General features: G+C 46.9%; 1 protein-coding gene across 3 annotated transcripts; it reads left to right on the top strand.

The window, feature by feature from the left end:
- Window positions 1-835: 835 nt before the first annotated feature.
- On the top strand, window positions 836-8,689 carry PRKRIP1 (PRKR interacting protein 1). 3 transcript variants are annotated; one of them, XM_083875483.1, is made up of 7 exons: window positions 836-957; window positions 2,134-2,212; window positions 3,598-3,698; window positions 4,449-4,534; window positions 6,212-6,279; window positions 7,050-7,115; window positions 8,568-8,672. In XM_083875483.1, exons 1-6 carry the CDS (start codon window positions 838-840, stop codon window positions 7,091-7,093), a joined length of 498 nt encoding a protein of 165 aa, XP_083731609.1. In that variant the 5' UTR covers window positions 836-837; the 3' UTR covers window positions 7,094-7,115; window positions 8,568-8,672. The 3 variants fall into 3 exon arrangements, with proteins under 3 accessions (XP_083731609.1, XP_083731610.1, XP_083731608.1); XM_083875484.1 differs by having other exon boundaries at window positions 7,050-7,110; window positions 8,568-8,668; XM_083875482.1 differs by lacking the exon at window positions 7,050-7,115 and having other exon boundaries at window positions 8,568-8,689.
- The last annotated feature ends 1,850 nt before the right edge of the window (window positions 8,690-10,539 follow it).

Raw genomic sequence — 10,539 nt, 5'->3', positions numbered from 1 at the left:
CTGCCCACGGCAGGGGGTTGGAATAGGAAGATCTTCTAGGTCCCTTCCAACCCAAACCATCCTGTGATTCTGTGAGGAAGAACTTCTCTGTGTGGGTGATCAAGCACTGGCACAGACTGCACAGATAGGGTGTCCAATGTCCCCCAGAAACCCTCTGGACACAGCCCTAAATGCCACACTCAGGGGACCATGCTGGAGCAGGGGGAGGGACTGGGTGATTCCAATGGTCCTTTCCAATCTGAACCATCATTCTGTGACTCTGTGCCTTCAAAAAATCCCCTTGAGGGTGGCAGAGCACTGGGACAAGCCGCCCAGGAAGACCATGGAGTCTCCTTGTCCACCTGGACACGTTTCTGTGTCACCTGCTGTGGGTGACCTTGCCCTGCCAGGGGCTTTGGGCTGGGTGATCCACTGAGGGCCCTTCCAACCACAGCCTGGTCACTCTGCCTTCAGCCTACGTCCGGGCTGCAGGGTACGGATTAGGAGGGGGAATTTCTTCACAGAAAGGGTGATTAGATATTGGCACAGGCTGGTGGAGTCACTGTCCACGGAGGCGTTCGAAAAACTGCTTGTAGCACTCTGTGCTCTGGTTGACACGGTGGTGATAGGGCAGAAGATGAGTTCAACACTCAGAGGTGTTTCCTCGGTGTCCCTCTCCCCTCACGGACCCGACTCCGCGGCTCTGTTGGCGCTGAGGGCCCCGCAGGGCCGCCCCTGGCACGGGGGTCCTCCACAGACCTCCCGCCTCCGCCCGCCCCTCCCGCACCCGCCATGACGGGACCGCCCGCGTCGCGCGCCGTGACGTCACGGGGGGCGGGGCGCGGCCAGGGCCGGAACATGGCGGCGCCCTCGGCCCCGCGGCCGCCCCGGCCCCGCAAGGAGCCGCAGCCGCTCGTCATCCCCCGGAGCGCGGCCGAGGAGCAGCGCCTCCGCCTCGAGCGCCTCATGAGGAACCCGGTGAGGGCACCCGCCGGGGCACGGCCCTGGGGCGGCGGGAGAGGAGAGGGACGCCGAGACCCTCCCCCGGGGTCCGTGAGGGGAGAGGGACACCGAGACCCCCACCCAGCCCCCGGGGTCTGTGAGGGCAGAGGGACATCGAGCGCCCCAGTGTCGGTGTCTGTGAGGCGAGAGGGACACTGAGACCCTCGCCGTGTCTGTGAGGGGAGAAGGACGCCGAGACCCCCACCTCTGGCTCTGTGAGAGAAGAGGGACTAAAACCCCTTTCCCCTTCTCCGGGGTCCTTGAGGGGAGAGGGACCAGCCCGCCCTTTCTCCTCTCCGTGTCCGTGAGGGAAGAGGAACCGACACCCCCTCCCCGGGGTCTGTGAGGAGAGAGGGACCAGCCCCCCTTGTTCCTTCCCGGTTCCACGACGGGATCGACACACGCCCCCTTCCTCCTTGCCGGCTCCTCAGGGGGAGAGGGACCGACCCCACACACTGTATTGCTGTGAGGGGAGAAGGACCCGTCTTTTCTGGGATGCTGTGAGGAGAGAGACGCTTCTCTGGGAGCCCAGAGGCCCCTCAGTGCTTTACCCGCTGGTCCTTCCTCTGTCTCCTGCTTTTAATGTGCGGGAGCGTGACCCTGGTCATCTTAACTGAGTGTTTTGATCCTTTCCCGAGAAGGTTTTCGCCAGGAGGAGACTCTCACCCCCTGCTCCGTGTGTGCTGGAGCAGGCTGAGACTTCCCTGCACCACGTTCTTCCTCTGACCTTGCACCATGTGTTCTCCCTCCCCTGCTCTTCTCTGTCCTCTAGCTCTGGCTTGGAAGGTGCACAAACACCTTCCATCGTTTCCCAGACTACTGGTAGCAGAATTACACTCAGTTCCTGTGAGTGCGTGGAGGTGCTGACATGCTTCCTTCTAGTTGCCATGCTGAAAAGAGGCACAGACACCCCCTAATCCTCCTGGGGTTTGTTGTCCTGCAGGCCTGAATGTGAGGGACAGAGAGGATCCCTTCTGATTATCCTCTTCTGCCTGCTCCTGGTCCCTGTGCATGAAGAAACTGCTGCAGCTGTGCTCTCTCTGAGATCTGTCAGTTGGTGGAAGAGGCCGTTTGTCAGGCATTCAACAATGTGTTAAAATTGCAGACTTTGCTCCTGGAAGATACTGATGGCTGGTTGGTTTGTTCTTGCAGGAAAAGACTGTCCCAATTCCTGAAAAACTGAACGAATGGGCACCACGGCCTCCCCCGGAGTTCGTTAGAGATGTCATGGGTAAAGATTCTGTTCTTCAGATAACTCTGGGCTCAGCCACAGTTAACTTAGAAAAGTGTTTAGCAGGGATGGACAGAGGTGGTTTTCTGCTGCTCATTTTGCTGCAGAAAAGAGGTGTGAAATGGTGCTTTGAGGGTTGATTTTTTTCAAGTTTTATTTGGTTCTCTGGTTCCACTTTTCTGCTGGCTGTCAGAATGCAGAGAGAACAAAGCCCGTGGCACTGCAGCACGTGGGCTGCCTGCAGTGCAATAAGCTGCTGCTCTGGCGATGACAAGTAAATGATGAGTAAATCTGTCCTCTCTCCATGGATCTGAGAGTGCTCTGGAAGATTGGCAGTATGAAGTCCTGCTTTTGACTGCTTTGAGCCTGAATCTCAGGCTGTGAGGAGCAGGCACGTGCAGCAGGTGTGACTGTGTGTGCTCAGGTAGGGAGCTGGCAGCTGTGCCAGGACCCTGACCCAAACATTTTGTGTACACTTTACTTCTACCTTCAGGGATTAAATGTACTAGCTGTGGTAAAAACTAGCTGCATGTAGCAGTTCTGTCTTTCTTTGAGACCTCCATCCTTTCTAGAGGTTGACTTGTTCTTATTTCAGAATAATTGACCTCAGACTCAAGTTTTTTTATGCTTCTGAATAAAATCTGCTTATTGGAATTCTCTCCTGGCTTTTTCGGATAGCTTTGCTGTGTGCTTGGGTTTAATAGTTTTGTTTTTCTGGGAGTACTTGATGTACTGGGACTCTGTTGGTATCAAGAGCACCCCCGTTGCAGTCCCAACTGCTGGGTTTTAATTAGGTGTCTTCTTTGAGGCTTGTATTCCTGTGCTTTCCCTTGAGAAAGGGCTCGGGAGACAGGGGAAGAGTGGAGCGTAATGCCTAAAGCTCCTGCAGGGCTTCAGCATGCAGACTGATGTCAGGAAGAGGTAGCTGTGGGGATTTAATTTATGAAGAAACAGTTAAAATCTGTCAGTGGATCTGTCTTGCATGGAGAAGTACAATATCACCTTTTACCACCTTTCTGTTGACATTTATTTTGTGTTTAAGAAATGCCAAAAATTAGTTGGAAGCAGCATCAGCAGGGTATTGCAGCTCACCTCTGCCTTAAGGAGACTGGGGAGTGCTTTTCATCTCCAGCTCTTTGCCTGCCTTGATGTGCAGCTCAGAGTGGGCTCTCCAGGGGGGTAAACCTGCAGTGACCCAAAAATGGGTGGGTTTGCAGCTCACTTTGGGAGCTGAGTTTAAAATGGTGACACACTAGGTATGCTGTTGGTAGATTTTCATCTGCCAGTGCCCTTTCCCGTGTCCCATCCCTCAGCATCCAGCTGTAGTGATCTGTGAGCTTGTATTTACCTCCTTTCCTAGCAGATTGAACTCTTCCTTGTTGCAGGTTCCAGTGCTGGAGCTGGGAGCGGAGAGTTCCACGTGTACCGGCACCTCCGTCGGCGAGAGTACCAGAGGCAAGATTTCATGGATGCCATGGCTGAGAAGGTCAGCACAACTCTTTATAGCTCCCCCAACTGTTGGTTGTTTGTTGCAAATCTGTGTTTTCTTTGAAAGTCATGTACAAATAATTCCGTTCCGAGCCGCCCCTTGTCAGAGGAGTCTGTAGGAGTGTGCAATCCGTGGTGTCTGTGTCAGTACTGAAACATTTGGTGCTTTGTGTCAGACATGCTCCATCTCCTGTGTTCCCTGGGGTCCTGGCACGCAGTAAGGCCTCATGGGAATGTGTGTGTTCTCAGGCTGACTTGAAAATGCTTTAAAAGCTGGAAATCCCTGATAACGCTGCCTTGCACAGACAGAAACAAAGAGGGTGCCTGTGCACAGAGTCAAGATGTTTCTTTTAAGTCTTGATCGAGTAGAATACCCCCTCTTTTAGAAAACACTATTGATATACTCTCTCTTGGCCGAGATGAGTCCATATGTTAATGTTTGTGTCCCCAGTTATTCATTTGTTTTTACTGAAACATCCATTAGGGCAGAAGCCCAACCTCCCTCATCTGCTCTGGTGAGGATTCCTCCCTCAGAAGGTTTCAATGTTTGGCTCAGGTTGCAGGTTAAAAATGCTGTCTGTACAGGAGTCATCCCTGGGAACGTGGCTTTGTATAAAGAAGCCAGACAAAATCTGGCAGAGCTCCCTTCTGTATTTTGCTAAAAGACTTCTCCCTAAAAGGACATGACTTTTAAAAGAAGTATTTTAATTTAGATTGTGACCAAAGTATGACATGTGATCAATTACAGCAAAGACTAGATGAGGAATTCCAGAAGAAACTGGAGAGGAATAAGATGATTGCAGAAGAGCAAACAGCAAAACGCAGAAGGAAGCGGTAAGGGCAGATTTTTCCCAGGAGGCTTGACATGGAAACCCTCACTCCCTGTGCCTCATCTGTAGCTGCATGCTCTGGATAAACACTGTCATTCTGTGTCTGCATCTATCAGCTGGGAAGTCTGGCTGTGGAAATTAAATTTGTCAGTGTCAATGTTTGGTTTCCAAAGGTAGCCGTAAACCTGACAGGCTTTGCTGGGGTGGTTTCTTTTCTGTGCCATTGCTTGCAGGATAACTTTGGACTGGTTGAGCTGTTTTTGCTGACACTGTGGTCTTGACTGCAACATGCCTTGCTGCATATTTGTTTTAACAGTGTCAGGAAAGGTTTGTGTCTATATCTGGCTTAAATTTATGTCTGAATCATTTGATACCAAGCAGTTTCAGTGCAAAACTGGGTGCTGCTTCATGGGTTGGCTGCTTCTGCCTACCCCATTGAAATGTCTGGCAGGCCAAGTCTAATAAGTTAGATGGAAATACTAAAAAAATCCTAAATCCATCTTTCTCTTAAATTTTAGACAAAATGAAACTGTTACAAGATTGATGCTCCTGAGAAATAGCCTGAGCATTGTAGTGCAGTGACACAAGAATTTAAATCCCACTCTCTGTGTCCAGGACAGGTTTCAGGAATAGCAGGGAATTGTGGCTCTGCTCTTTCCCAGGGTCTGACCCTGAGCAGCCTCTTCCTTGCTGCTTTGCATGCTGTGGCTGAGAGTTGCTGTGGAAAGGCCTGTGCAAAGTGACTCACTGCCATGTTAACACAAAAGTGCACAACACAAACACTGTTGCCATCTTAGTTTAATTTCATGTGGTCCAACAGATGGCCAGCAAGTCAGATCTGGCCTGCTGCCTCTTCCCTGGCTGAGATGGAGAACAACTGTTCCAACAGCAGATGCTGCCTAAACACTAACACCTCCTTGTCCCCCTGCCATGCTCTAATGATGTGGCTTTGGCCTGCAGGAGCCCCTCTAATTTCCCTCACCACCCTTCTGTGTCCTGACCCAGCAGGTACAGCTCCTGGCTCTCTGTTTCAAGAGAATTCAGTTATGCTGTTGAGAGAGGAGCATGAGTGCCAGGTTGCTCTGCCTGTATCTGCCATTAACTTACCTGGTTGTCTTTGCTGGGCAAAGGGAGCTAGGTTGTGTGAGTTGAAATTCCCTCTCACCCCCAGTGCTGCTCCTGGGGTCCTGACATCCTGAGAAAGTACAGCCAAAGAGGAAGGTCAGAGCATACTGCACTATTTTTATTTTCTTCAATTGAAGTATATATTAGTGGTTATTTTTTTCGCCCAGTTTTTTCTCCCATTTCAGTTTCTGCAGTCTGGTTTTTAATACCATTTTCTCTTTGTATTTATTAGCCTAGGTAGCTAAAATGTGGGGGCAGTTTCATTTTTGTTCCATCTGTGTTCTTGGAGATTCTTGTGTATCATAGTTCTGGTTGCAGTGGAGTCATGAAAGACTTTAAAAAAATTCATTAATCTAAAGACAACATAGAAAACTTTCTTTTGATCATGTTGTAAGTTTGCTCTTGCTGAATTTTCAGTTGAGGCCAAATTTAAATTGAACTTCTCTTCTGAAATTAGCTTTTCCAAGATGTCTGTAATGTGTCCTTTATCAGTGTATGAATGTGCAGCTTTTACAACATTGGATTTGCCAGAGAGTCTTTTTTCTTTGCTTTATAGCCAGAAGTTAAAAGAGAAGAAACTGCAAGCTAAGAAAAATAAACTTGAACAAAAGAAGCAGGAAAAAGGTCAGTGAAATTTAGTTTACTTTTCTCAGGACTTGGTTCTGTTCCCTTATTGAAGCTTGGAAGGTTTTGTTCCACCCCCCATCCCAAGCATTCTCAATACATGGATTAAAGCCTGAGCTTAAGCTTGTTATTTTAGCTAATGTTTCAAAATCCTCTTTGAAAGCCATCTATGTTGAGATTTAATCTTACAAATAACTTGGCTGTTTGTGAATATTTTCCATTTATTAGGGAGAATTTTGGACAGCAAACTCTGGAATCTGAGTTTGTGGATATTTTGCCCCAGCTATTCTGATGAACTGCAGATTCAGAACCTCAGCTGCTCAGAAAGGCAGGATTGTTCAAGGCTGTGCTTTTTTAAAGTGTGTTTTGAATGTGTATGAGGAAACAGGTGGAAAAAAATGCAAAGCTTGGGCAGCAAGAAAATGAATTATAATTTTATGTGTAAGAAATTGAGCCACCTTGGTACCATCTGTTCCACAGGACTATTTTATTTCATACAAATAAAGGTGAAAAACCTGACTTCCTCAGTTCTCCTGCAGTCTTGAAAATTAATATTCAGCAATGTCACTGTAACTGTTTACTCAAACTTTTGCATACTTGTTGCTTCTTTTCAGTGAGTATATTTTGGCTTACTCTTTCAAATAGTTGTCCCTTGTGAATTAGCACACACATGGTTAATCTTAAAGCTTAAAGTTACAGCAGTTTCTGGTAATTCTGCTGGAACAGTGACTTGCCTGACAGTTCTACCTTATTTGTGCTTTGCTTTTCAGAATTGGATCTGTTTCAGCTGAACCACTGCCAGCCTCCCATGTAAACATGGGAGGACAAATTGTTAGGTTAATTTTACTTGTCACAGCAAGTGAATGTAGCAGAGTGAATTTTTTGGGTGTTTTGTTTTGGTCTTGTTATATACATATTTTTAAAGCTACCCATTTATGAATTGTAATGGGAGGAGAATTTCAGTATGAGTCAACATACTTCTTTTCATTTTGAGTGAGCAAACAGAATACCCATCCCTTAGGGAGTGGCTGGGAGAGAGGAGAGCTGGAGCAGGGACTGGCACTGTGGTATGGGATTGCCCTGTACCAGCTGTGGGGCTGGAGTGGTTTTGTTTGGCACAAGTTCCTGAAAGACAGAATCCAAACTCCCTGGTCTTTGTAACAGTTCTTAACTCTTTACAGTCCGTGGTTCTCTATGTAAAATAATAATATCAGGAGGGAGAGAAGCCTCTCTGAGCCATTTTTAGTCGACTGAGAGCAGCCTTTCCTTTTTTTTTTAGCTTTGTGTGCCTTGGGTTGTGATCTGAGAGGCTTTTTCAAATCAATTAAAGTGTGTTTGTTGGATATGGCAGGCAAACACTTGCCTTCCTTTTTGAATGAATAAATTAAACCTCTGAATTGCCATGTTTCATCTTTGTTGTAGTAAAAACATTAAGAATAAGGGTTGGCACTGAATGAGGTCAGCTGCTGAGGTTGCATTAATGAACAAACTCCAAATAAACGCTCAAAGTTCAGCACTTCACCACGCGGTGGCATCAGACCACTGAGCCTAAATCCTGCATGAACTGGTCAGGACACTGAGAGTGTGACTGGGCCTGAGGAACAGGGGAGAGCAGAAAAATGGCTCTTGGATTCAGGTCCCACTTCATGCCATACCTCATTTTTATTATCGGTTATTTAATTTTTAGTAGATGTTTCCTGTTTTTTTAGCAGACTTCACAAAGTTTTCTGTGAAGGCATATCTTAATGAGTTTCTGTGCTTGCAGTATAGCAAACAGTCTGTAAAAGTTTGTGGCACCTTGTGGAGTTTCTGTGAACTTGGATAGGTTGTAGGAATATTCTGAGTCTTGCCTGTGGCTTCCCAGTGCTCTTCTCAATCCTTCAAAGTTCATCCCAGCCCGAGGAGATGAGATTGGGAATGAGATAATCTATCACCTCAGTGTTTGACTATCTCTCTTTGAAGGAAATAATGTTCGAGAGGAGGTGGAGTTATTCAGTGATGGACTTGGTAACGTTGGAGATAAGAGAATTCCCCAAGGGAGAATTTGATATTCTGAGCTCCTCATCACTTGGTAGAATTAATAGAACTTGGTTCGTGTTCCCTGAGTATCTGGGACTGCTTAGTTGTGAGATGCTTAACAAGGAAGACACAGGGGAATTTGTTACCCATCCGTGCTAATTAGCCTGACCTAATCCACATTTGCTGAGCCCCTGAGAATGTTTTGTTGAGAAATGAGGAGAAAAGCCGGGTGGGAACAGCTCACCCATTCACCCTGTTTGTGTTTGTAGAACCTGGGCAATCCCAAGAGCAAGGCAGCAGCGAGGATGATGAAGAGGATAGCAAGGAGGAGGAAGAGAAGGAAGACGATGCTGAAGAGCCGAGTTTTGTGATGGGAAGAGGATGAGGCCTTCCAGGGACAGCTGGAAACACTGTTCATTGCTTTATATTCAGGAGCATGAAAGTCTTTCATCTCAGCCAAGCAGAACCCATTGGCGTACGTTACATCTGCTTAACGGGGCATGGCCTTCACGTCACAGGCCCGAGAGAAAATGATAGAGAAATGCCAAATAAGAGATTTTTTTCTTAATTGCTTGTATAACTGCTGTGCAGTCTGCTCTAAGTTTGCTCTAAAGAGTCAGCCATAAGTCTCTATGACCCTAGAGTTCTTTCTAAAATGGCCCGGAGTGTTTTTCTGTCTGAAAGCTAAAACATAACTATTACCATTTAAGGGAAATATTACTGTGAAGGCTACGTATTCTACTTATCTTGAAGCTGGTAGCAGTGGGATACATGAATCTAGGGGAAGAGTTTAACCTGAAGTAGAAAAGTGGTCTGTAGCCAGACTCTCCTGCACTGTGAGTGTTCTGCATTTGGGGTTTTGTATGGGGTCATCTCTAACCCAAAGAAATCAGTTTATGTTGCTAGACAAGTTCTATAGATTTTTAATCGGGATCCCTTTTTTAATGCTAAAACTTTCCCTATTGCTTTTCTTCCGTGTTTTCTAAATTAATAAAAGGGATGTGTTGGATTGTTCTGTCTTCTATTTTTCTTTTTGGAAGAGGATGTCAGTAAAATAAAGAGACGCTGCAGTGCTGCAGGAAGGGACAAAGAGATCAAGTGATGCGGCACACGTGAAAATGTGGAAAAAGGTGTTAGCTGCATGTCACTTACTTTTTGCTTTTGAATTGGAGCAATGCCTTTTCCCAAAGATTGTGTGTAAAGCCTCTGAATCCTGTGGCAGAAAGGCTTGGAATGGAATCATCTTGCTTGTGCTCAGCTTCCTGTAATGACACCTGCCTTTCTCTCTGCTTGAGTGCTCGGCTTTGCACTTTGGATTCCCCGGTAGGAATCATAACATCTCTCTATATATTTACTTATTGGTGCTTAAAGCATATGCAGTAGTGGTTTTACTAGTAACTCTGGTTTTTGTCTCTTTGGTGTATCTTTAATTAGAAGTGCCTGCTGGCTTTCAGACGTGCTCATCCCAGAGCCTTGCATCCAGAATGCGGTGCTACTTCTTCTCAAGCCTTGGTTAACGCCAAATTATTTTAAGCAAAAATAGTAAAAAGGGAGAATCTCTTTTTAGATTTTGCCTTTGTTGAATAGTGCTGCCAGAAAATCCTGCATTTTGTCTGAGCTGGCTTTATGTAATGGCTTCTCCATGGTATTACCGTGGTAGGCAGGAAGCAGATATGACCAAGTGCAAGTGATGTTTGTGTTTAGTTCCCCTGTACATATCCAAGGGCTTCAGAGCTGACCTGCCAGGTCCATATCCCCACTTCCCCCCCAGGTTAGAGATCTGCATGGAGTTGTTTTCTGCTCAGTCTCCGCAGGGGCAGGTGCTGCAAGTTGTGGCAGTGTTTAATTCAGATGCATTTTCCCTGTGGAGAGATTAGTTACGAGCATTGCTTCACGTGAATCCCCCTTAGGGCAGGCAAACCCTGTAGATACCGTGTTGTAGGATGAGCCACAAAAACGTGAGGGATTTTTATGGGCAGAGAAGAACTGAGAGAGTCTCAGAAATAAAGATGTTCTACCTCTGAGCTTGTCAGGCCTTTGAGCTGAGTAAGTGCTGTTCTGCATTAAACAGAGCAGATGCTGCTGAGTGAGGACATGCGTCCCTCAGCCATGAGGAAGGTGAACTCGAGTTTGTTTCGGTGATTGAACAAATTCAGGTTGTGTGGCCTCATCCTGCCTCCCTAAGACGCCCACGCTGAATTATTCATGCTGTGTTTTCTGGGAATGCTGAGTTTGTAGGTG

The sequence above is a fragment of the Zosterops lateralis genome (genome assembly GCF_965231275.1).
Source record: "Zosterops lateralis genome assembly, chromosome: 19".
Lineage (NCBI taxonomy): Eukaryota > Metazoa > Chordata > Aves > Passeriformes > Zosteropidae > Zosterops > Zosterops lateralis.
Note: the sequence above shows the minus strand (reverse complement) of the source record. Positions and strands in the feature narration are given on the sequence as shown.

Excerpts from the sequence above, each read along its gene's own strand:
- PRKRIP1 (XM_083875482.1), top strand. The coding sequence starts at position 838 with ATGGCGGCGCCCTCGGCCCCGCGGCCGCCCCGGCCCCGCAAGGAGCCG. Across the intron at positions 2,213-3,597 it reads GTTCGTTAGAGATGTCATGG|GTTCCAGTGCTGGAGCTGGG; the intron begins GTAAAGATTCTG and ends TCCTTGTTGCAG. Across the intron at positions 6,280-8,567 it reads ACAAAAGAAGCAGGAAAAAG|AACCTGGGCAATCCCAAGAG; the intron begins GTCAGTGAAATT and ends TTGTGTTTGTAG.